This window comes from Hyperolius riggenbachi, chromosome 2 (assembly GCF_040937935.1).
Source record: "Hyperolius riggenbachi isolate aHypRig1 chromosome 2, aHypRig1.pri, whole genome shotgun sequence".
NCBI classification, from domain to species: domain Eukaryota; kingdom Metazoa; phylum Chordata; class Amphibia; order Anura; family Hyperoliidae; genus Hyperolius; species Hyperolius riggenbachi.
This window is the reverse complement of record NC_090647.1, coordinates 76,790,450-76,817,753: the sequence shown is the minus strand read 5'-3', so window position 1 is coordinate 76,817,753 and position 27,304 is coordinate 76,790,450. Positions and strand designations below refer to the sequence as shown.

The following is a 27,304-nucleotide window of genomic DNA, read 5'->3' as shown; positions in this document are numbered from 1 at the left end:
ATTTACCTCGCCAATCAAGGGGAACACTATCGATTACTTGGACTCTCATTTGTGAAATGTTATGCCGTGCCTCTGTGAAATGACTGGACACTGTCTGGGTAGAATCCTTGTTACGGATGGCAGTCTTGTGACCCGACATCCTAACTTTAAGAGGTTTGGTCGTCATCCCAACATACCCAAGACCACATGGGCATACAATCAAGTAAACTACATAACTCGAGTCACAAGAGTACCGTCCCCTAACAACAAATCTTGTACCTCTAGAAGGGTGAGTGAAAGTACCACCTCTAGTGATATGACTGCATAAATGACAACTAAGGTACCTTTCTTAGCATTATCAGGAAGCCTGTCCCTTGACACCCGGTGATGAAAAACCTTATCCCTGACAGTGGGGGCTCTCTTAAAAGACAAGAGAGGAGGGTAACGGAACTCGGGAATACGTGGGAAGGCCCCTTGTAAGAGGTGCCAATGTTTACGAATGGCCTTACCTATAGCTTCACTACAAGTATTAAAGGTAGACACAAATGGCATACGATGTTGTTTTGGTTGTCTCTTACCACGTCTACGCTGATCAGAAAGAGTATCAGAGGGGTATCCTCTTGCTCTAAATTTAGATCTAAGGGCCTCTTGTTGTTCCTCTCGTTTGATAGGGTCGGATACAATCCTCGAAACACGGGTCATCTGGCCAGAAGGAATAGCATTCTTGATGCCAATTGGATGAAAGCTATTAAAGTGTAAAAGAGAGTTTCTATCAGTAGGTTTTACGTAAAGTGTTGACTCTACCTTACCCGATGTACAGGTAATCCGGGTATCAAGGAACACAGCCTCCTCCTTACTGCTATGCTCAGTAAATTTAATGGTTGGACATTTAGAATGAAGAGAACCAATAAATTCAATTAGGGTCGAATGTGGCCCCTCCCACAAACAAAAAATATCATCTATATAACGCCACCAGCACTTAGCGTGCTTGTGGAAGAGTGGGTGGGTATAAACAAAACTTACTTCGTATAAACCCATAAATAAACCAGCATAGGAAGGGGCCACATTCGACCCCATGGCTGTCCCCCGTTGTTGTATGTAGAAGGAACCCTGAAAGGAAAAATAGTTAAATCTCAAAATAACATTCAATAATTCAATAATGAAATTACGTTGTGCACTGGATAAATCTGACTGTTGCATCAAGTACCAATCGACCGCCTCTACACCTCCATCATGGGGGATGGAGGTGTAGAGGCTCTCCACATCAAGGGTGACAAGCAATGCCCCCTCACCAAGCTCACCAATAGAGTGAAGCCTGTCGAGGAACATGCCGGTGTCCCTGATGTATGAATCAACAGAAACCACAATAGGCTGCAGGATACGATCAACATATTGTGCTAACGGCACAAACACAGAACCCACGCCGGCCACAATGGGTCGCCCCGGTGGCCGGCGTGGGTTCTTATGTATCTTGGGAAGGGTATAAAATGAGGGAGTCTTTGGCCTGTCCTGTTGGAGAAAAGCATATAAAGCATCATCAATAAGACCATTAGTTTTAGCTTTTTCTAATATGCATTTAATACGAGACTGTATCTGACTCAATGGATCCTCATCAATTCGCCTATAAACATCCTGCTGGGATAACTGTGAAAGTATCTCTTGTTCGTAATATTCAGTGTCCAATACGACAACTGCCCCGCCTTTATCAGCGGGGCGGATGGTTATTTCTGTGCGTTGTCCTAATTGGAGCAACGCCTGATGTTCAACTTTAGTTAGATTGAAATTAACCGTTCTAGAGTCATATCGAGATTCAATAAGATTCACTTCTTCCTTAACCCTGTCAATAAAGGTGTCAATGACAGGATGACTCGGGGGTAAGAAACTACTCTTATTACGTAAGCCAGTCCCTGAAAGAGAAAGTATATTAGTATCTTCAGTAGTCCCTGAGTTTACACCTATAAAGGGGTTAGAATCGAAAAAATACTTAAGCCTGATGTTCCTAAAAAAACGAAACAGTTCCTGATCGATCAGAAAAAAATCAGGTGAGTTGGTTGGGCTGAAGGATAGTCCATAATTAAGGACCCGTTCTTCCACAGCCGTCAAAGGATGACTTGAGATATTAACGACTAATGTCGGACCTTCGGATCTCTCCTCTGCCGTAAAGTCATTTGTCCTCTGGCGCTTCCTACGCTGGTACCTTCTGCCGCCCCTGCGTCTCCGCCCTCCCGGGCCATCGGAGACGCCTCCCGGGATGACTGTAAAAAATCACTAGAGGAGGAGTTAGCTTCAGAGGTGACTGGGCGAGAACCCTTAGGTCTAGGTTTTAAAGGTTTACCAGGACGTCTGTTCCTAACTGGAACCACCGGTCTCTGCCAGGCATACACATATCCTGTGGCATAATCAGCCAGATCCCTATGAAATTTGGATCTCTTAAGGTCTTCACCGGTTTTTCTGTAGGTCTCCATCCTCTTATTTAGGTCACCAACGTAAGCCTGAAATTCATCAGGGGGTAAGATGTTTCTCAATTGCTCACCAGTGATGTTAATCTTGTCGTCAATAGAAGGCAATTCTTTCTGTATCCGAGCTACTGTACACGTCATGGCATCAAAAGATGCTTTATTCCATATGCGCTCCCACGTGGAACAAAAGTCCGCATCATTAGGAAACAACATCGGATAGATTGGAGAGCGTACAGCTCGAGGGATCTTCTTATTGCGACAATACTCAACCAGGGTTTTGGCATGTAGATCCAGGTCTACTCGCCGTTTACGTAAGGCTTCCAATTCACGTTTAACCGACTTCACATCAGGTTCTTGTAAAAAAGTTGCTCCACCGTCTGAGTTGGCAAAGATCCTGCTGGCTTGTTCAACAGTATAAGAGAAAGTCGCAGAGACAGTCTCATTAAAATTGTCTTCCATGGTGCAATCACTTCCACGGTACTTTAGATGCACAATTCACAAAAATGGAGAAGCACCCATGCAAGAAGACCTCTGTGTGCCTTAGCTCATGGTCACAGTACCAGGTGACCCAGTAACAAAAAATTCCACGAAGCTGGCACCACCAAATGTAGTAAAATAGCTCTTTATTCAAACGTCATTAAAATGACATTCAGTCAATGATCAAAAATGTAGCAATGGCGACAGCCCGCTGTTTCGAACTTGACGTCCTTTGTCAAGCCATACTGCTATCACTAAACATAAAACACACCTCCTTTAAATAGTGGTCAGTTACACAATCAACCAATGAGTTTGAAATCGCAACATCCAATGAGAATGCCTGACAGGGGGTGAGGACCTGATGGGGAACTGCTCTAAATCATGTGATCCATGGTAGACCAATAGGAACGCTGGTCGCGTAACCGAAATACGCATGCGGACAAAAATACGCATGAAAATACGCATAAAAGCTTCCGGAACGCAAAAATGACGTCAACGCGTGTCGTACGCGTAAAAATTTACGCATGCGTCACCGGATGCGTAAATTTACCAAAAAAGTATCCTAGGCCTCTCCCCAGTGTGGCCAGTCGGTTAAACGTGAATTGGAAGCCTTACGTAAACGGCGAGTAGACCTGGATCTACATGCCAAAACCCTGGTTGAGTATTGTCGCAATAAGAAGATCCCTCGAGCTGTACGCTCTCCAATCTATCCGATGTTGTTTCCTAATGATGCGGACTTTTGTTCCACGTGGGAGCGCATATGGAATAAAGCATCTTTTGATGCCATGACGTGTACAGTAGCTCGGATACAGAAAGAATTGCCTTCTATTGACGACAAGATTAACATCACTGGTGAGCAATTGAGAAACATCTTACCCCCTGATGAATTTCAGGCTTACGTTGGTGACCTAAATAAGAGGATGGAGACCTACAGAAAAACCGGTGAAGACCTTAAGAGATCCAAATTTCATAGGGATCTGGCTGATTATGCCACAGGATATGTGTATGCCTGGCAGAGACCGGTGGTTCCAGTTAGGAACAGACGTCCTGGTAAACCTTTAAAACCTAGACCTAAGGGTTCTCGCCCAGTCACCTCTGAAGCTAACTCCTCCTCTAGTGATTTTTTACAGTCATCCCGGGAGGCGTCTCCGATGGCCCGGGAGGGCGGAGACGCAGGGGCGGCAGAAGGTACCAGCGTAGGAAGCGCCAGAGGACAAATGACTTTACGGCAGAGGAGAGATCCGAAGGTCCGACATTAGTCGTTAATATCTCAAGTCATCCTTTGACGGCTGTGGAAGAACGGGTCCTTAATTATGGACTATCCTTCAGCCCAACCAACTCACCTGATTTTTTTCTGATCGATCAGGAACTGTTTCGTTTTTTTAGGAACATCAGGCTTAAGTATTTTGTCGATTCTAACCCCTTTATAGGTGTAAACTCAGGGACTACTGAAGATACTAATATACTTTCTCTTTCAGGGACTGGCTTACGTAATAAGAGTAGTTTCTTACCCCCGAGTCATCCTGTCATTGACACCTTTATTGACAGGGTTAAGGAAGAAGTGAATCTTATTGAATCTCGATATGACTCTAGAACGGTTAATTTCAATCTAACTAAAGTTGAACATCAGGCGTTGCTCCAATTAGGACAACGCACAGAAATAACCATCCGCCCCGCTGATAAAGGCGGGGCAGTTGTCGTATTGGACACTGAATATTACGAACAAGAGATACTTTCACAGTTATCCCAGCAGGATGTTTATAGGCGAATTGATGAGGATCCATTGAGTCAGATACAGTCTCGTATTAAATGCATATTAGAAAAAGCTAAAACTAATGGTCTTATTGATGATGCTTTATATGCTTTTCTCCAACAGGACAGGCCAAAGACTCCCTCATTTTATACCCTTCCCAAGATACATAAGAACCCACGCCGGCCACCGGGGCGACCCATTGTGGCCGGCGTGGGTTCTGTGTTTGTGCCGTTAGCACAATATGTTGATCGTATCCTGCAGCCTATTGTGGTTTCTGTTGATTCATACATCAGGGACACCGGCATGTTCCTCGACAGGCTTCACTCTATTGGTGAGCTTGGTGAGGGGGCATTGCTTGTCACCCTTGATGTGGAGAGCCTCTACACCTCCATCCCCCATGATGGAGGTGTAGAGGCGGTCGATTGGTACTTGATGCAACAGTCAGATTTATCCAGTGCACAACGTAATTTCATTATTGAATTATTGAATGTTATTTTGAGATTTAACTATTTTTCCTTTCAGGGTTCCTTCTACATACAACAACGGGGGACAGCCATGGGGTCGAATGTGGCCCCTTCCTATGCTGGTTTATTTATGGGTTTATACGAAGTAAGTTTTGTTTATACCCACCCACTCTTCCACAAGCACGCTAAGTGCTGGTGGCGTTATATAGATGATATTTTTTGTTTGTGGGAGGGGCCACATTCGACCCTAATTGAATTTATTGGTTCTCTTCATTCTAAATGTCCAACCATTAAATTTACTGAGCATAGCAGTAAGGAGGAGGCTGTGTTCCTTGATACCCGGATTACCTGTACATCGGGTAAGGTAGAGTCAACACTTTACGTAAAACCTACTGATAGAAACTCTCTTTTACACTTTAATAGCTTTCATCCAATTGGCATCAAGAATGCTATTCCTTCTGGCCAGATGACCCGTGTTTCGAGGATTGTATCCGACCCTATCAAACGAGAGGAACAACAAGAGGCCCTTAGATCTAAATTTAGAGCAAGAGGATACCCCTCTGATACTCTTTCTGATCAGCGTAGACGTGGTAAGAGACAACCAAAACAACATCGTATGCCATTTGTGTCTACCTTTAATACTTGTAGTGAAGCTATAGGTAAGGCCATTCGTAAACATTGGCACCTCTTACAAGGGGCCTTCCCACGTATTCCCGAGTTCCGTTACCCTCCTCTCTTGTCTTTTAAGAGAGCCCCCACTGTCAGGGATAAGGTTTTTCATCACCGGGTGTCAAGGGACAGGCTTCCTGATAATGCTAAGAAAGGTACCTTAGTTGTCATTTATGCAGTCATATCACTAGAGGTGGTACTTTCACTCACCCTTCTAGAGGTACAAGATTTGTTGTTAGGGGACGGTACTCTTGTGACTCGAGTTATGTAGTTTACTTGATTGTATGCCCATGTGGTCTTGGGTATGTTGGGATGACGACCAAACCTCTTAAAGTTAGGATGTCGGGTCACAAGACTGCCATCCGTAACAAGGATTCTACCCAGACAGTGTCCAGTCATTTCACAGAGGCACGGCATAACATTTCACAAATGAGAGTCCAAGTAATCGATAGTGTTCCCCTTGATTGGCGAGGTAAATTGAGCCGCAAACAAGAACTAGCACGTAGAGAAGCTTGGTGGATTAAACGCCTGGGGGTCATGGGTCGAGGGGGTTTGAATCGAGATTATGATTTGAGTTTTTGTGTTTAATTTTGATGCTTCAAGGGTGTTGGCCGTGATCTTGTTGGCCTATGCTTCTGTCTTTGTAAACCATTGGCGATGCCGTCAGGGGTTGTTATTTTTACCTGATGTTTTTATTTATTTTGGTTTTTTTATGATCTATGGTGAGACCAGTTCCTTCCCCTCCCTGCCTTTCCGTCTCCCTCCCTTCTCCTTCCCCTTCCTCTCCTTCCCCCCCCTCCCTCTTCCCCCCCTCCCTCCCCCTCCCTCTCCCTTTTTCCTTGCCTTCCATCCCTTTCTTTCCTTCCCCCTCTTTTGCCAAAATTTGGTGCTCTCCACAGTGTGGGCCGACTGTTTCCTCTTTGATGTGGCCTTAACTGGGCTTGTCTTTATGATTAATCACATGCTTCCTTTGTGAGGCTTTAGGACTTTTTAAGCTGGCCACACTGGGGAGAGGCCTAGGATACTTTTTTGGTAAATTTACGCATCCGGTGACGCATGCGTAAATTTTTACGCGTACGACACGCGTTGACGTCATTTTTGCGTTCCGGAAGCTTTTATGCGTATTTTCATGCGTATTTTTGTCCGCATGCGTATTTCGGTTACGCGACCAGCGTTCCTATTGGTCTACCATGGATCACATGATTTAGAGCAGTTCCCCATCAGGTCCTCACCCCCTGTCAGGCATTCTCATTGGATGTTGCGATTTCAAACTCATTGGTTGATTGTGTAACTGACCACTATTTAAAGGAGGTGTGTTTTATGTTTAGTGATAGCAGTATGGCTTGACAAAGGACGTCAAGTTCGAAACAGCGGGCTGTCGCCATTGCTACATTTTTGATCATTGACTGAATGTCATTTTAATGACGTTTGAAAAAAGAGCTATTTTACTACATTTGGTGGTGCCAGCTTCGTGGAATTTTTTGTTACTGGGTCACCTGGTACTGTGACCATGAGCTAAGGCACACAGAGGTCTTCTTGCATGGGTGCTTCTCCATTTTTGTGAATTGTATAACTGTTTCTCATGATTACACATTATTTAATGTTTAAACGAAAAACAGTACAATATTTTTTAAAACATTACTTTTAAACGAAAAACCGTTTTTTTTTTTTTTTTTTTTTTTTTGCATTTTTAAACGAAAAACCGCACCATATTTTTTTAAAACATTATTAATGCTTATCACAGGGGGGTCTTAGGTTTAGGCACCAACAGGGGGGTCTTAGGGTTAGGCACCAACAGGGGGGTCTTAGGGTTAGGCACCAACAGGGGGGTCTTAGGGTTAGGCACCAACAGGGGGGTCTTAGGGTTAGGCACCAACAGGGGGGTCTTAGGGTTAGGCACCACCAGGGGGGGTCTTAGGGTTAGGCACCAACAGGGGGGTCTTAGGGTTAGGCAACAACAGGGGGGTCTTAGGGTTAGGCACCACCAGGGGGGGTCTTAGGGTTAGGCACCAACAGGGGGGTCTTAGGGTTAGGCACCAACAGGGGGGTCTTAGGGTTAGGCACCAACAGGGGGGTCTAGGGGTTAGGGATAGGTACAGGGAGGGTTCTGTGTGAGAGTAGGGTTAGGTATAGCTTTAGTAAAATTCTTATTAATGTTTTATAAAACGTTATTATAAATTTCAATTTTTAAACAGGGAAGATTAACGTTTTTAAAATTGCCGATTTTATACACATTATTTAATGATTTATAACTTTATAAAACATTATTTTTAAACGAAATATAACAAAAAAATTTTTAAACGTTATTCATGATTATCTTTTAAAACCCTGCGCCCTTTTTTCCCGGCGCCCTTTTTTAACGTACGCTCTGTTCACCCTTCTCTTTTCATAACTAGGGTTATACAGGTGGCAGCCATTAGCAATTCCTCCTTTGCCGGACACCTGCTACTCCACCAGTTTGCCGGTTTCTGTCCCTGGAATATGAAAGGAAGGGAGGGTTCCTCCAATAAGTAAAATATTTTATATTTGTCATCATGCAGCTTAAAAAAGGCTGCTATTTATTATTATAATTTAGAAAATAGATTTTATTTCTGAAATTTTGTTATTTAAATTTGGGTCCCCGTTAACTTGCTGCTTGCAAGCTTTATATGAAAAGTCAATGCCCAGTCTCCATTGCAGTTCACTTTCATTATAACCCATGCGTTATGCAACTGACCACTGTGACCCCGGCCTAACTCTTTAGGGGTAAGTATATATCATTGGTTTTGTGTGTTGTTGTTTTTTTAAACATCTTTATTAAAAAAATTGTTTGAAAACAAAACAATAGTAGATCCATTGGCATATGAATATACTGTTTCAGATATTTCCAAAAAGCTACTACAATTTTCCCTGTTATTTAAATATCTAGATGCCTAAGGTTCTGTTCTCCTGTTATTTGGAAAACCACATTTTTTGTTCATATATTTACCGCATGGGAACACTGGACCCAAAAAAGTCTAATCTATGGAGGCCTCACCTCAGGGCAGTTTCAGGTTCGTAACTAGTGAAGAGCAGTACCTGCGATCGCAGGGGAGCCAAGAGCTGTGGGGGCCCCAACTACTAAAATTCCCTTCCTCCGATACAGGTGACTATACTTCAGGTCAGGTGTTTTTGTGGCTACACTTGTTATGGGTGTGAAGATAATGATGGCCACACTTGTTTTATGGGCCCTGAAGGCCATGAAGGACACCAAGGGGAGGCAAGGAAATGGTTGAGAACATTGGAGGGGGGGGGGGGGGCATCAAAGTTTTGCTGGGGGGCCCCATGATTTGTAGTTACACCATTGGGCAGTTTCTAAGCTAAGTAGCTCCCATGGCAAAGGTGTAAAAATTGTGACCACCCTGTAGGCTTGAGAAGTTTATTTACAATGCGGTATTTATCTCCTCTGCCTAGGTAGCCAGGTTTCTCCTTAGTATAAGCTACCCCCCCCCCCCCAGTATTGGTACCCAGATGTGACCCCCAGTATAGGTAGCAAGATATAGGTGCCCCCAGTATAGAAGCATGGTGCCTGTGCCCCCAGTATAGATAGCCAGGTATACGTGCCCCCAATATAAGTAGCCAGGTATAAGTGTTGCCAGTATTCAGATATATGTGGGCCCAGTATAGGTAGTTAGGTATAGGTACCCCCATTATAGGTAAATAGCCAGGTATTGGTGCCCCCCCCTCCCCCCAAGAAAAAAGCTTTTCTCCCCGAGTGCTTTGGCAGCTGATTTACAGTGAAGGAGGGGGGGGGGGCAGCGGGCATACGACACAGTTGCTGGGAGATGGCTAACTCCTCCTCTTCTCTCCTCAGAGCTGTCTCCATGCTCCTCTCTCCATTGCAGGGATTAAGCGCAGTGGGCATGGGCAGGGAACACTAACTCTTCTGGCTGTCATGTGCCCGCTTCTCCCCCTCTTTCAATGTGCCCCAGGCGAACACCCGCCTCGCCCTCACCTAGAAACAGGGCTACCTCACCTCATAACTAAAGGTGGCCTACATCACTCAATTGGCTTGAAATAAAGAACAAGAAAACCGAGAGCCCAACATAGTGTAGCATTTAGATCAGTATTAATGGATTATAAAAATCACAATGGTTATACTCACAAACGTGGGTCGCCACAAAGGCAACCACTGGAAAGGCAGGTGGGGAGAATTAGAACCTGACCCCACTTAGGTTCAAGAAGTCGCTCTCTGCAGATGGGAAGAAAATGGGGATACACCCCTCCACCAAGGGTGGACTAGACTATTTGCAGATGTGTGAACAGAGGAGCCAACAAGGATAAGGATTTTAAACGTTTTTATCCTTGTTGGCGTCTCTGTTCACACATCTGCAAATACATCACTCAATATATGGCCAGATTGGCCAAATCTGATCAGAGAGGGATCTATTTCCCACCCACATACTGTACATAGTTTCCCAAGTGCTCGCGGAGACTGGAGGAAGCCAGGAGTCATGTGGGTTGATAGGTGAGACTTTAAAATGCGAGGCGGGCGGGGGGGGGGGGGGGGTGTGAGGAGACCGGCCTCGATGGATCCACACTGTTTTGGTGGCACAAGAAATACTTCAATGGTGTTCGGCAGGTGGTATTAAAAACCACCCTGGCGGTATTGACGAGCTCAGCTCGTCCAGAAAAAACTTGCTGAAAGCGGTATTGACGAGCTGAGCTCGTCAATACTGCCAGGGAGATTTCCTGTTTCTCTGCCCAGCCGGCTGCACTTTTCCCTCATTAGAGGGATTCCCCAGGATGGCTGGATGCCTGACTGCACGCTGCGGGTAGCGATCTGTGCTACCCACAGCCTACTGAACTAGCATCCAGCCACCCTGGGAATCCCTGTGCAGCCGGCAGGGCAGAGAATGTGTGGGGCTGTGCAGGGATTCCCCTTCTGTGCCGGCGGGTGGCTGGTGCGGGGATCCCCTCTGTCCCCTTCTGTGCTGGCTGGTAGTGGCAGGCGGGGGTCCTCTCTGTGCGGGGGGGATCCCCGTACTGTGCGTGCGGGTGACCCTTTTGTGTGTGCGGGGGGGGGGGGCTAGGGGCGGGTACCCCCTTCTACGGGGCTGGTCTTGGCCGGTCGGGGACACCCCCTTCTGTGCGGGAGGCGGGTGTCCTCTTCTATGCGAGCTGTGGGTGGCCTCTCCCTCCTCTTCCCCCATCCCTCCCTCTCTGTCCCCCGTGCCCCCCCTCACACCCGATCCTGTGTCTCTCCCCCCCCCCTCCCTTCCCCCCGATCCCGTGTCTCCCCCCTGTCAGGAGCTCTGCTTTACTCACCTGAGGTCTTTCTCCTGCGTCGGCCGCAATGGACACCCTCCTCCTCCATCGCCGACGTCCCGGTCTGTGTAATTACTGTACGCGGCTTGGTGACGTCACCAAGCTGCGTACTGTAATTACAGAGAACACGAGACTTCACGATGGAGGAGGAAGTGCGCCGCTTCCGCCGCAGGAGAAAGCCCTCAGGTGAGTAGATCAGGGCTTCTGACAGGGGGGAGACACGGGATTGGGGGGGGGGGGCACGGGGGATCGGGAGGGATGGATGGGGGGGAGAGGCCACCCACAGCCTGCATAGATGGGGACACCCACCTCCCCCCCCCCCCACCACAGAAGGGGGTGTCCCCAACTGACCACGAATAGGACACATAGAAGGGGATACCCCCCCCCCCGCACGGTATGGGGATCCCCGCCGGCCACTACCAGCCAGCACAGAAAGGGGAGCCCCCCCACAGAAGGGACACCCGGCCACAGTCGGGGCATCGAGGGCAATGGGTGGGGGGTGGCAGAGGCACCCGCAAACCTGGCTCCCTATACATATGACTCCCTAGACCTGGCTGCACATCTGTCTCCTATACACCTGGCTGCACATCTGTCTCCTATACACCTGGCAAACATCTTGCTCCCTATATACCTGGAAAACATCTTACTCACTATATACCTGGCAAAACATCTGGCTAACTATTCCTGGCTAATACATCTGACTATACCTGGCTGCACTTCTGGCTAACTACCCCTGGCTGCACATCTGGCTAACTATACCTGGCTGCACATCTGGCTATACATCTGGGTCTTGGCATTCACCCTTGGCATGCTGATCCCTCGTCGCGTACCTCTGATAGCTTCCCCAGTGCCTTCTTCCATGTCCCTTGGCGGATTTTGCTTCTCCCTTGGCGATCACATGTCCCCCGTCGATCGGCGTTGATGGCACCAGTGTCACACAGCATCATCAAAATCTCGCAGCAAACACTTTTTTTTTATTGAATTCAATACAATAACCTGTATTGAATTCAATATAAAAAAAAATGATTGCAAAAAAAAAATTGGTTAAAAATTGTTGGAAATTAATTGAACCACTTTTTGCACGGAAATCCTGGGGAAATAGAATGCCAGGGTGGCTACAGCGGAACTGAAAGGTCCTGAAAAAATAAGAGTTTCACTTTCCCAGTGCTTCTGCCAGCCCCCTGCAGCCGACCTGTGCCCACGACGTGACATACCGATCTTCCGTTCCCCCACCACGGCTCACTTTCACTTCTTGAAGCCAGTGTTCACTGCATCTGCGCGGCACTGGCCATGCATTCTCATTCACATTCCCGTCCCCGAGAGCGTACTGTGCAGGCGCAGTATAGATTTTCTCGTACTGCGAGGAGAGGGCCAGCGCATACCACAAAGACTGCATCTGAAATGACCAACAGCTCACATGTGCAGCACATCTAATAAGCTATCTGCACACTTCGCATTCAAATCAGATGCCAATCATAACTACAGTTACCATAGAGATTTTCTCGTACTGCGTCTGCGCAGGATGCTCCTGGCCACAGGAACGCGTATGAGTATACCCGTGGCCAGGGCGCAGTGGACTTTGACGTAGAAGGCGGCTTCCACTGCGAGAAGAAAAGTGAGCTGCGGTGGAGGAACGGAGGATCAGTATGCCATGACGTGAAGTGAAACTCTTATTTTTTTTCAGGACAATTCAGTTCCACTTTAAGGTTTTGGTGCATTATGTGACATGATATTGAAAACAACAACAATCAGACATCAAAGATACAGGGCCGGGATGAAGTTCTCCAGCACTAGAGGCGGAGATTCCAAAGTGTGCCCCACCTCCCCCGAATTCTGCCTGCCCCAGGGTAGGTAGCAAAATTAGCTAGATTGCCTCCAGTATTAGATAGGTCCCCCCAGTATAGGTAGCCAGATGTGCCACCAGTATTAGGCTGCTCCCCTCCCCCAGTATAGATTTCCAGCTGTGCCCCCCAGTATTAGGTAGCCCCTTTCCCCAGGATAGCCAGACCCCAATATGTAGAGTAGCAAACAGCACTGCAAAAAGCCTTCTCACCTCTCCCTCAGCCTGTGCCCCGGGCCGGTTCTGCATAGACAGCAAATTTATATTTCTGTCCGTTTCTTTATTTCTATCTATTTAAATTACTCTATTGTTGTAAATGTATTATATTATGGTACTTGTATTTACATGGTCAATTATTCTTTTCTAGACGGATGCATGGAATTCATCTATAGTGAGGGAAGAAAAATCAGCTATAAAAGGAAGGGCGAGGTTTCTTCCACAATTGATGAGGATGCAATCCAAACCACAACAAGAAGTGAGGTCCCTTTCACTTGTCTTATTTTGGAGTGTATTTTGATTTCTTAGCTAAATAACCATAGTATGCAAGATTGTACAGGTGTAAAATGGAAAAAAAACAAGAACATGTATACAATGAGCAGAAGAAAATATACAGTGGGTTGCAAAAGTATTTGGCCCCCTTGAAGTTTTCCACATCTTGTCACATTACTGCCACAAACCTGAATCTATTTTATTGGAATTCCACGTGAAAGACCAACACAAAGTGGTGTACACATGAGAAGTGGAACGAAAATCACACATGATTCCAAACATTTTTTACAAATAAATAACTGCAAAGTGGTGTGTGCATAATTATTCGGCCCCCTTGATCTATAGACATTGCCTGATGAGTCCTAATGACTAAATAGAGTGCGCCTGTGTGTAATCTAATGTCAGTACAAATACAGCTGCTCTGTGAGGGCCTTAGAGGTTGTCTAAGAGAATATTGTGAGCAACAACACCGTGAAGTCCAAAGAACACACAAGACAGGTCAGGGATCAAGTTATTGAGAAATTTAAAGCAGGCTTATGCTGGGAATACACGATACGTTTTTGCGTTCGTTTTTGCCGTCGTTTTCGCTTTCGATAGATTCTACTCTCGATTCACTGCTCGATTCCCCTCTCGATTCCTTATCTTTTCTTATCAATTACATTCACTTGAATGAGGAGAATCGAAACGAAAGTAGAATCGACCAGATCCGACAGGTTGGAATTTATCTATCGAACCCATCTATCTAAAGTAAAAACTTAACGTGTATTCCCAGCATTAGGCTTCAAAAAGGTTTCCAAAGCCTTGAACATCCTACGGAGCACTGTTCAAGCGATCATTCAGAAATGGAAGGAGTATGGCACAACTGTACACCTACCAAGACAAGGCCATCCACCTAAACTCACAGGCCGAACAAGGAGAGCGCTGATCAGAAATGCAGTCAAGAGGCCCATGGTGACTCTGGACGAGCTGCAGAGATCTACAGCTCAGGTGGGAGCCTCTGTCCATAGGACAACTATTAGTCATGCACTGTACAAAGTTGGCCTTTATGGAAGAATGACAAGAAGAAAGGCATTGTTAACAGAAAGCATAAGAAGTCCAGTTTGCCACAAGCCATGTGGGAGACACAGAAACCATGTGGAAGAAGGTGCTCTGGTCAGATGAGACCAAAATGGAACTTTTTGGCCAAAATGCAAAACGCTATGTGTGGCGGAAAACTAACACTGCACATCACTCTGAACACACCATCCTCACTTTCAAATATGGCAGTGGCAGCATCATGCTCTGGGGGTGCTTCTCTTCAGCAGGGACAGGGAAGCTGGTCAGAGTTGATGGGAAGATGGATGGAGCCAAATACAGGGCAAACTTGGAAGAAAACCTCTTGGAGACTGCAAAAGACTTGAGACTGGGGCGGAGGTTCACCTTCCAGCAGGACAATGACCCTAAACTAAAATAAAGCCAGGGCAACAATGGAATGGTTTAAAACAAAACATATCTATGTGTTAGAATGGCCCAAAGTCCAGATCTAAATCCGATCGAGAATCTGTGGCAGGATCTAAAAACTGCTGTTCACAAACGCTGTCCATCTAATCTGACTGAGCTGGAGCTGTTTTGCAAGGAAGAATGGGCAAGGATTTCAGTCTCTAGATGTGCAAAGCTGGTAGAAACATACCCTAAAAGACTGGCAGCTGTAATTGCAGCAAAAGGTGGTTCTACAAAGCATTGACTCAGGGGGCTGAATAATTATGCACACCCCACTTTGCAGTTATTTATTTGTAAAAAATGTTTGGAATCATGTATGATTTTCGTTCCACTTCTCACGTGTACACCACTTTGTATTGGTCTTTCACGTGGAATTCCAATAAAATTGATGCATGTTTGTGGCAGTAATGTGACAAAATGTGGAAAACTTCAAGGGGGCCGAATACTTTTGCAACCCACTGTATATTTAAGTGTTTGGTACTTATACTTAAATCTTGTTAAAGAGACTCTGTAACAAAAAAGAATTTCCCTGGGGGTACTCGCCTCAGAGGGGAGAAGCCTCAGGGTCCCAATGAGGCTTCCCCCATCCCTGTAGCTGCAGGCAGTCCAGCGCTGGCTCCCCGAAGTGTCCCGCAATCCTGGCTCGACAAGCCTGAGAAGGCTTGATATATTTACCTTCCCTGGCTCCAGTAGGGGCGCTGTTGCGGCTCTCAGCACGGAAATAGATGGAAATAGCCGATCTCTGTCAGGTCCGTTCTACTACTCAGGCACAGTAGACCGGACTGACAGTGATTGGCTATTTCCGCCTATCTCAGAGCGGAAAGCCGATACTGCGCTGGAGCCGGGAAGGTAAATATTTACATCCTCGCCAGGGGCGCAACTAGGCCCCACCAGCCCCCCCCTGCAGAAATTCTGAGTGGGCAGGCGCCCCCCCCCCCCGGGGCCCGATCGGGGCCATTTTGGGGGGTTGGAGGGGTCGCAGCATGAGGGAAAAGCTATGGCCACATTCGGGTTCCCCCCCCCTCCCTCACCTCGGGCTCTCCCCTCCAGCATCAATACATTTGGGTATGCGGGCAGCGGCAGTTACATACCTTCCGTGCGCTCCAGCGTGGAAATTCCTCTATCTAGCCTCTGACGCGACTTCCTGTTTTATACAGGGGCTGCAGACCCTATTGTTACGCCAGTGATCCCCGCTGTTCGGAGGGGCACAGTCAGAGCCGGATTAAGGCCAAATGGGGCCCTAAGCAAAGTAGCAGATTTGGGTCCCCTTCACTAACCCTAACATTCTACGCATCAATTCAGACATAAAGTGAGAGGGATATGGAGGCTGACACACACACATATATTTGTACTTTTCATCGTCCAAGGCCTGCTGTCACCCCCCTTCCACAACTAACAACATCCTCACCAACAACTACCCCTTTAGCGCTGCATACACAGGAATCCACACCATCCTGTGCCATTCGTCGTCCTTTCGCAACCCTCCATAGCAACAGAATGCATCTCTTGCCTGAAGGCTAGTGAGTCAAAACGACCACAAAACGGCCCCCTGTAGTCTGTTAGCTCCCTTGCTGTCCTCCCGACTCCTTCAGAGTTGCTGCTGTCAAGCCTGTAAATTAAGCGACTTGACTGAGTCACGGGCCACTGCGCATTCACGTTCTTGGCTGTGTGCACCCTCTGATCGTGATCCTGTTGCTGGGAGCATATTGTGCATTGACAGTTGGTCATTGCACTTGCGCAAAACGCGATCATGGGATCATGCGTAGCTGGGACCGCACATGTGCCATGCCCCACAATCCAGCTGTATTGCGGACTCCACTACGGCGGAATGGAGGGCACCACAACGGACTACAGGGAGCTGGAAGCAGCCCCAAGTAAGCATAAATACTTGTGGTCATTTTCTTTCAGTCAGCCGGGTTTACTTAAAAAAAGGGGAAGAGTGAGGCCTGGTGCACACCAAAAACCGCTAGCAGATCCGCAAAATGCTAGCAGATTTTGAAACGCTTTTTCTTATTTTTCTATGGCGTTTTGCTAGCGTCTTGCGGATTGCTGCAGCGGATTTCAGTATAGTAGATTTCATATATTGTTACAGTAAAGCTGTTACTGAACAGCTTCTGTAACAAAAACGCCGGCAAAACCGCTCTGAACAGGCGTTTTTCAGAGCGGTTTGCGTTTTTCCTATACTTAACATTGAGGCAGAAACGCACCCGCAATCCAAAAAATGCCTCACCCCGGCATTTTTCGTTTCTGCAAAACGCCTCCTGCTCTGGTGTGCACCACCCCATTGAGATACATTGACCAAGCGGATCCGCAGCCGCAAGCGGCTGCAGAAACGCTGAAAAAGCCGCTCGGTGTGCACCAGCCCTAAGTGACTTTGTGTGTGGGTTAGTAATTTACAACACAAGGCAGGGGAACAATTGAAATCAGAGCTTTCTCCTACTTCGTGCACTTCATGTCAGCCCCAAGAGCCAGGCAACTGCAAGACCTCTGACCTGGTGTAAAGATTGCAAAGATTACAGACTTCTGACTGAGCAACTCTACACTGAATTGTGGAGGACAGAATGCAGAAGGGTAGCAGATCCCTCCTTACCGCTCAGTTCCTTCCATCCGTGCCCTGCAAAAGCAGCTGACCTGAAGTTTGTGAAGAGGGCTGAGGGAGAGCTGAAGAGACACGCTGTGGCTAATGCTGCAATGATCGTGCAGCTGCTGCTGGCTTTTGCCAATATGCTGCTCTCTGGTCCCTCTCTAATCCCATTTCCATACTTCCTGTATTTAGACGCCCGCTGCCCTGCCTGCACACACGCACAGATTTGAGGTGCTTGGCACAACACACGGCAGTAAGTTGACGGGCGACATCTGGCATGTGGGGAATGTTGTGGAAGACTCTCCACCACAGCACCCTGTGCATTTTCCTGCCCTAGTCCCGGGCTTTGGGGGCCTGCCCAGAAATACAGACGCTGACTCTCTGCAGGCTGAGGTGGAGGCTGGAGCGTCTGTTTACCATGGCAACGGCAACGCTCAGCTTCAGCTTATTTCCGGTACCGAACAGCGCTGCGGCAGTCCAGGAAAAAAGGGAAAGAAGGTAAAGGAGCCGGATTACACGCGTACATGCTGCTGCTGAGACTCCTTAGCCGCAGCAGCAGCGGCAGGCATGAAAAAGTTAATCGAAGAATGCTGATGGGGCCCTTTAGGCCCTGGATGGGGCCTTAAACTGGTGCTTGTTGTGCCTGGTGGATGATCCGGTGTTCCAACATTTTTGCATACCCGACAGAATAGCATACAAATGCTACTGAGCATGTGCAAAGTCATGCAGGGCATACATTAACCCCATAGTACCCATCAGCAGCATTAACCTTTTCAACCCCAGTTAGCTGCCTGTGTGCTGATGTGCAATCTCCACTATCCAAGTGGACATAGACTTAAAATACAAAGTTGTCTGAGCGAAGCGAGGACCGAGCCCGCAGCCCAGCGAGCGAAGCGAGCGGGCAAGGGGACACTGATTCTACTAACAAGGGGTATATCACTTTAAATGTATGCTATTCTGTCAATGTATGCTAGTTAGTTGGAACAGGTAGCACTGTGGGACACAGGAGGATGGGGGAAGCCTCGATAAGATGCGGAGGCTTCCAGCGCCTGAGGGGAAAACCTGTAACTTTTTTTAGTTACAGGTTTTCTTTAAAATGTTTTAAAATAAATCTCTGATCATTAATGCAGTATGTTTAACCGCTTCTGAACGGCGGTGATTGAAATCTATGCCTTTTGGAGGCTGGTATTCCTGCCAGGACGTAGATTTCACCTCACTGTCGCCACACGTTCTCGACGCTCCCACCAAGCGCGTTGCTCTCTGCCCACCTCAGCTCACTCTTCAATATGAGCAAATCCCATTGGTTTACATTGATCACAGGGTCAGGAGCCAATGAAATCGGTCAGAGAGACGGCAGAGTGGGTGGCCTGAGGCAATGGGTGCGCGGCCTGAATGGTGGTAGCGGCGATTCGTCGGTATGCGGCGGTTTTACTGACATCGGTCTCTGGTCCTTAAGGGGCTAGAGACGGCTGGTACTGAAGGGGCTAAAATACTGGCATGTCACTACCATTGTTTACTTTAACCCTTTCAGTACCAGCCATCTCTAGCCGCTAAGGACCTGAGACTTTTCTTTTTTTGCTGGATTTCGAGCTGCTATTGCTGCTATTATTATGTCAATCTGGAGCCGATTTCATTGACTCCTGTCCCTGTGATCACTGTAAAACCATCTCGGTCTCACAGTACTCACAGGGACAGGAGTCGATGAAATAGGCCCTAGATTGACATACAGAACACGTGTCATTAGGACAGCTGAGCGAGCCGACTGCAGTGGTGCTGGAGCAGCAAGAGCGATGGGACTCTGCAGCGGCGAGTAATTGAAATCTACACCCTAGCAGGGATGAGGCAATAAACAGGGCATACATTTCAATTACCAACGCCCGGAAGAGGTTAGGAATGAATCATCACTAGGTAAGTGTTCCGTACTCTGTGTGTGCTAAAGTGCAAATATAATCTGGACTGGAATAATTAGAGCACACACACGATTTACAACAAGAGAGAAGCAAAGGAACGTTGTCGAAGCATAATTTTCAGAGATCAGCACACAGGGTGACATACCCTTATTGAAAAATAGGTCTGAAATCAATAACGCAACTAAATTGCATTATTAAGTCCCATCTTAGGATAATTTAGGTACACTAAAACTTTATAGGCATGGGCGTAACAATAGACCCTGCAAGAGATGCAGCCGCAGGGGGCCCTGTGGGGGGAGAAGATTATTTTCCCTGTCCTGAGATACTGACAACTAAGGGCACAGAGAGAGAAAACGTTCTGCTCTCTGCACAATTGTTCTAATGACTGCATCTGCTAATAAGGAAGCATACAAAATTTTGCAGACAAAGATTTGTAGACGATCCCTATTCAGTGTGCAGCAGGCTCTTGTGTACATGGCCATGCTCCCAGCCTCCCAACCTACTTCCCAAGTGCTGTTTACTGTATTGGTGCTGGAGTCTGCAGCACCAGTTCTGCTTCATCAGAGATGGGCAGAGTGAGTGTAATAAGCTGAGGCTCATCTGAAGACTCATCTGTCAGTTTTCTGTATGCGTTTTCTGTACACCATGTGTGTCTGTATGTAAGAAAACATGCTTGCTTTCTCACAGAAGCGAATGTAATTGATAGAGAAAATGTCTGCAGTGCTTCACTGCTGTCTGTTTTTATCTGCATTCAAGTGTGCACTAACCAATTGAATAACATTGGTTCTCAGTTACCTGGGCCGAAAGCTAGGAGGGGGAGGAGGGGGCCCCATCCATAGTTTTGCAGGGGGGCCCAGTGATTTCTAGTCACGCCCCAGTTTATAGGGTACTTGAACTGAAAATGTACTTTAAAATTAAATAATGTTTGTAACCACAGGCTGTAAATGAGCGCATTTTTTACTGCACATGTGCGTTTCATGAACTACCTACACCCAGTAAAAGGAACTGCTTGTGCATTAGTGATTCCTTTTATGGGGCATGTGCAGTTTGTGCGCTCGCGTGTGAGCACTGGAAATGTGCGCATTCATGCACATGAGCTCTTCATGTATAGAGTAATAATAAAAGCTGGTGAAATGGAGAACGGGAGAGACGAAGGAGGCCACAGAGGGGTACGTGCTTATTAGAAGCACCAACTATTATTACATTTTAAAGTATTCTTTAAACATATGCGGAGGATATATATAATATACTGTATATGCTGTAGTGAATTTTTCTGTAATATATCAATCGTGTCTGTAAATAAATAAGTGATAACGTTCAAGGGTGCCGCCAGCATACAAGCAAGGCAAGCTCCCGCTTTGGGCCTCACTGTGGCGGGGGGCCTCGCTTTTCTGCTGGCGGCCACCGACCTACTCTGTGCGGCACCGGGGGTCCCCACTGAAACTTATGCAACCTCCACTCCTGAACGAACTCCTCTCACTGCGCTCTGCTCCTGTCACCGGGCCACTCTATCTCTGCTCCTTTCGCTGCTGCTGGCGTCCTGTTTCCATGGTTACCCAGCAGTGCCTCTAATGACGTCAGAGGTGTCGCCGGAAGTAACCATGGCATTGGATGCGGCGAGATGGTGACAGGAGGAGAGTGCAGGAGAGCGTGCTGAGAGGAGTCCGCGTTGGAACGAGGTTCCAAGTAAGTCACTCTGCCTGGGCTAGGTACCACCTCTATCTGGCTACTATATGCAGCACCTGTAGCTCACTACCTATACTGAGTGTCCCACCTGAACCTGGCTACCTATATGCAGCACCTATAGCTCACTACCTATACTGAGGGCACCACATGTACCTGGCTACCTATACTGCAGCACCTATAGCTTGCTGCCTATACTAAGGGCAGCACCTGTACCTGGCTACCTATACTGCAGCACCTATAGCTCACTACCTATACCCTATACTGAGGGCACCACATGTACCCTATCTCATATGTTAACCAGAGACTGCGTGTATTTTGCTAGTATTTGGCTCCACCCACATCTCGTTGAGGTCACACCCACTTTTCGCAGTGGCTTTATTCAGTGGTGTTGCCTCGCTTATTTGGGGGGGGGGGGGGGGGGGTTGGACCTCAAGTCATGGGCTGCTTGGGGCCACCAAGACCTCAGCTGCACCCCTGATAACGTTAAAGTACTACTGTATCGAGAAGGATATGATATTTATTTCCTGGTGTGATTCAAACACCACTGCAGCCAAATGATAATGTTAAAGAAAACCTGTATTGATAAAAAAAAAGTTTCACATACCTGGGGCTTCTGCCAGCCCCCTGTGCCGTCCTGGAACGATCCTCCGGTCCCCTGCCGCAGCTTAGTTAAGTAGGCCACTTGCCAACAGCTCACTGAGGTTCCTCTACTGAATAACTAGACTGAGGTTCACAAAAAATCAAACTCCAGACTCTCTCCAGTTCTTGCACTACAATCCTATTCCCTTTCAACTGTAAACACATCCAGTGTTTTAGGAAAAGAGTACCATTACAAATATACATCAAACCTAACTACGTTTTATATAGGACTGTATGTATCTAGGATTACCCATGGTAACCTAAAATCACCTGGAAGGTATAAAAGAGACCAAATGCAAAGCTAAATGTAATTTTGCCTTGTTAAAACTGAAGATATTTGTGATAATTCAGCAATAAAGTGAACCTAAACTGTACTAAATAAGGAGTTTCACTTACCTGGGGCTCCTATTAGGCCCCCTGCAGCTGTCCTGTCCCACGCCGGTCCTCAACAATCCTCCGTTCCCCAGCTGCCACTTAATTTCGATTCTGCCGACTGATCATTCGTCGGTCCACTGCACCCTGCCCGCGCGCATCCTCGTATGCGTTAACGTCGGCGAGAATGTCCTGCACAGACGCAGTAAGAGAAAACCTTGTTTGAGTTTGCGTGCAGCTGGGGTTGTGCAGGCACAGTACACCACCGACTGATCAGTCTGCAGAACTGAAGTGGCAGCTAAGCGTCAGAGAATGGAGGATCGTTGAGGACCGGTACGGGACAGGATGGCTGAAAGGCGCCGGAAGAAGTAAGTAAGGTAAGTGAAACTCTTCTTATTTAGTACAGTTCAGGTTCCCTTGAAAGGGAACCTAAAGTGAGACTTTCATATTTATTTCCTTTTAAGCAGTACCAGGTGCCTGGCAGTCCTGCTGATCTCTTTGGCTGCAATAGTGTCTGAATCACACACCTGAAACAAGAATGCAGCTAATCCAGTCAGACTTCAGTCAGAACACCTGATCTGCATGCTTGTTGAGGGTATATAGTTAAAGGTTATTACAGGTAGAGAGGATCAGCAGGAAACCCAGACAATAAGCATTGTTTAAAAGGAAATAAATAATGTGTTTCCCCGAAAATAAAACACTGTCTTATATTATTTTTTGCTCCAAAAGATGTGCTAGGACTTATTTTCAGATGATGTCTTATTTTTGGGGGAAACACTGGTAGTTTCCCTATGCAAAATGTATATACTGCATGCCAAGCTGAAACACAAGCAGCATGCACAGAGAGTTTGTGGTTTGCAGATATTGTCTCTCACAAGAAATTGATTCTGCTGATCATGTGTGTAAGAGTCTATTTCTTGCAGGCAGAGAACTCTGTCAGGCTCCACAGAGCTATGATAGGATAAGCTGTGTGTCCTGGGAAGAGGTGAAGTGCTGCTGATGCTTCTCATGACAGATGAGAAGGGCTGGCTCCAACAAAAACACAAATTGCCTGACATATACAGGACTCACATTATAATGCTGCTCTCCTGTATCCAGGCTCTGTATTGAGTGTGACTTGCGGGTGTCATGTGGGCTGCTCCAAGGGCTTACATTCGGGAAAACCGGTATGGCAGCCTCTACTGTATATCCCTCTCACTTTGAGTTCCCTTTAAGTGAGAAACTGTGATTTGCCATGATGCATCACTCCTGAATATGCAATTAATTTTTTTCTGCCCCTGAAATCAAGGCTGTACATTCAGAACCACTGGTGTATAGTGAGCCTGTAGCTAATACATTTTACGAGCAGTTCTGCATGTGCAGCCTTGCTTTGAGGAATAGAAAGAGATCATTTGCATCACGGCCGTTTTTAAGCAAACACATTCCAGGCCATTGCCAAAATAGCACCCCTATGCGGACATATGGCCGCACAGGGGTGCTATTTTGGCTGGGAACGCGTAGTATCAGCCGCGTTCCCCAGCCCGACGGGTCCTGACGGCGAAACCGGAAGTGGCCGCCAGCGGGTCCTGGAGCATCAGAGCGACTCGTCGTGGGCACCGATCAGCTGCAGGGGGCTGAGGTAAGCCCCAGGTGAGTAAAACTCAATTTATTTTTTACTCTTAAGGTTCACTTTAAAGAAAGTATAACAAATTAGAAACAAATTACAAGTTACGGTTCGCTCCTCTAGTCTTCTACTCTGACTAAATGCAGGTACTAAATCTTAAGCAAGATAGTTACTTCTTTCATCAAGATGGAGGCTTGATGGAGTCTGCTCTCTGCACTCCTGCTGATGGAATCTTATGGAGTCTCATTGAAGCTTTTGGCATCTTAAGGAAACTTGCTTAAAGTGAACCTTAAGTCAAAAATAAAAAATGAGTTTTACTCACCTGGGGCTTCCCTCAGCCCCCTGCAGCTGATCGGTGCCCACATAGAGTCGCTCTGATGCTCTTGGACCCGCCGGCGGTTACTTCCGGTTTCGCTGTCACTGGCTGTCAGGCTGGGAACGCGAGTGATTCTTCGCATTCCCAGCTACAATAGCACCTCCTATACTGCTATTGCGGCCTTCCTTGCCGCAATAGCAGTATAGGGGGTGCTATTGTAGCTGGGAACGCGAAGAATCACTCGCGTTCCCAGCCTGACAGCCAGTGACAGCGAAACCAGAAGTAGCCGCCGGCGGGGCCAGGAGCATCAGAGCGACTCTATGTGGGCACTGATCAGCTGCAGGGGGCTGAGGGAAGCCCCAGGTGAGTAAAACTCATTTTTAATTTTTGACTTAAGGTTCACTTTAAAGAGACTCTGAAGCGAGTGAGATAGCATTTGATTAGTGTAAAGCACCTTACATAATGCTAAAAAACTGCTATCCCACGGCAAAACGAGGGTTTTTTTTACCCCCCAAATCCCCCCTGCAAAATCCACGACTTTCTTGGTCGTGGATTTTGCTGCTCATGGAGGCAGAGCTTTCAGCTGTAGCTCTGCCTCCATGCGCGTCAATCCACCGCGGATCTCCGCCTCTCCCCCGCCCCTCTCTTTGAAGGAAGAGTGAGAGGAGTTCAGCTGGGATTGACGCGCTGAGAGGCAGAGCTACAGCCATTTGTTCTGCCTCTAGCAGGAAGCGCTCCCGGACCTAGAAGAGGGGATTTGGGGGGGTAAAGACTCCTCGTTTTGCCGCGGGATAGCAGCGTTTTAGCACTATGTAAGGTGATTTACACTAATCAAATGCTATCTCACTAGCTTCAGAGTCTCTTTAAAGAGAGTCTGAAGCCAGATTAAAAATGGCTTTTTAGCTTATATTCAGCAGAGGCATGTTTGCCCCTGCTAAAATGCCGCTATCCCGTGGCATAACGAGGGGTCTTTACCCCCCCCAAATCCCCCCTGCAAAATCCACGACCAACTTGGTCGTGGATTTTGCTGCCCCTGTGCGCTTCCGTGTGAGGCAGGGCTATGAGCCTCAGCCCTGCTTCACGCGCGTCTGTCAGCGGTGGATCTCCACCTCTCCACCACCCCTCTCAGCGAAGGCAGACTGAGAGGGGCGGGGGTGAGGCGGAGATCCGCCACTGATAGACGCGTGTGAGGCAGGGCTGCAGCTCATAGCCCTGCCTCACACGGAAGGGCTCCCCAGAGGTAGCAGGGGGGCTTTGGGGGTAAAGACCCCTCGTTATGCCGCGGGATAGTGACCTTTTAGCAGGGGCAAACATGCCCCTGCTGAATATAAGCTAAAATGCCATTTTTAATCTGGCTTCAGACTCTCTTTCAATAGCCTTGAAACTCATTCATTCACATACACACACCCACACGACCACCTCCAGCTCAGGTGTCATTCCGCCCCCCCTGTCCTTGCCAGTTATGACTTCTTTGGACCTCTAGGTGGTGTTATAACCTCACCCATGAAGTCCTGAAATGTTGGCTGCAAGGTGTCTTCTGTGCATCAGGGGCACTGTGACCACACAGGTTTGGGTTTACCCCTTTGACCTGAGCTTGCCCGAAGGCCTTAACAGGAAAGTTAAATATTCAGTTGGGGTGTTTCCTTGTGCAGCGGCTTCACTGCCCAAACCTCAGCCTAAAACCTATTGTTTCAAAAGGGATCTTTGTTTATGGTTGGGAAACGTGGCTTCTAGATGCTACCCTCAAGGGGAATGCCATTCCAATATTGTCAGATGATAGTTTGGTCAACAGAGTCGGACCTTTAGATCTTGTTTTTGTAAACCGAAACAGAGCATGTTGGAAGCTGCTCATTTACCTGCGATTGACCTGGTCCACTCTGCGTTCAATATTCGAGATAAAATCATATCCAACAGTCCCCCTTAGTGCCTCCTTCTGTCCCTCGTTGTGCCTTTTTAAGTCTCCCTTTGCCTTCTTCTGTCCCCCTGTGCTTCCCTCTGTCCCCTTGTGCCTCCTCCTGTCCCCCGTTGTTTCCTTGTGTTCCCCTTTGTTCCTCCTTCTGTCCCCCTTTGTGCCTTTTTAAGTCTCCCTGGGCCTTCTTCTGTCCCCCTGTGCCTAATTTTACCCCCCTGTGCTTCCTTCTGTCCCCTTGTGCATCCTCCTGTCCCCCTATATGCTTCCTTGTGTTCCCCTTTGTGCCTCCTTATGTCCCCCTGTTCCTCCTTCTGTCCCCCTTTGTGCTTTCTTGTGTCTTCCATTGTGCCTCCTTCTGTCCCCCTTTATGCCTTTTTCAGTCTCCTGTGCCTCCATCTGTCCCCCTGTGCCTCCTTCTATCCCTCTTTGTGCCTACTTCTGCCCCTCTTTGTGCCTTCTTCTGTCCCCCATTGTGCTTCTCTGTCCCTGCCCCCCTCTTGTGCTCTCCCATTCCAGTGTGTAAAGGCAAAGCACAGATGCTGGGCACTAGAGTGAGTGTTGAGCACAGCACTGGACTCCAACAGAGAGGTGACAACACAGCTTCTGCTGCTCTGTACTCTACATTTACACACTGGGCTAGGGGCGTGCAGGAAGGGGGTGTACAATAATATGTGAGAGAATCGGCGGGTTATTTGTATCTACCCTATAGGGCACATGGTTTATATTCTCTAGTCTGTGGGTTTGTGTGTGTGTGTGTGTGTATGGGGGGGGGGGGGTTGTATGTGGGGGTGACACAGGACTTCTTGCCTGGGTTGACAAAAAGGTTAGAAACGGCCCTGATTTGCATATTCAGGAGTGATGCATCATGGGAAATCGTAGTCCTGCCCTCCCAGTGAGGCTTCCTAGGATGATCATTATGTGGAGTTTTCCTCCCAGAGCATTCTCAGAGACCAACTATGTTTTTGTACTGGCTTTAGTACTCTCAGTAACGAACATTCTGCAGAGATCACCCACAAGTACTAAAGATATTGATTTGCCTTGAAAAAGCCTAGGCGTGGCCAGGTGAAACACGTAGGCGTGGCCACTGATGCGCACTTATCCCACCCGCCTATGTCAATTGTGAACGCTCTCTGACTTGTCAGTCCCCCGGCGTGGCTTTGACAGTAGCGTTGAGAGGACTCCCTTCCTCTTGTAGTGTGTGCCCTGGGCGCCGTGTCTGATATACCAGCGTTGCGATTGGTGATACACACAGAAGTCTGCGGAAGTCAATCTCCTCCACTCATCCTGACATTACCATAGGATTATTGGTCCGTCAGCGTACAAGGAGTATACAAGCAGCAGAGGTCACTACAGTTCCTCTTTAAAACGATTAAATCTTAATGTGTGT

The 27,304-nt window shown here is 47.4% G+C and overlaps 1 protein-coding gene across 3 annotated transcripts in view; it reads left to right on the top strand.

Moving 5' to 3' along the window:
* Positions 1–27,304, top strand: part of PARP4 (poly(ADP-ribose) polymerase family member 4) — a 291,746-nt gene that overhangs the window by 250,415 nt on the left and 14,027 nt on the right. For all 3 annotated transcript variants that reach the window (XM_068266936.1, XM_068266937.1, XM_068266935.1), the window contains one exon: positions 13,295–13,402. In XM_068266936.1, the coding sequence (XP_068123037.1) occupies positions 13,295–13,402 (108 nt within the window). The remainder of the gene's footprint in view (positions 1–13,294; positions 13,403–27,304) is intronic.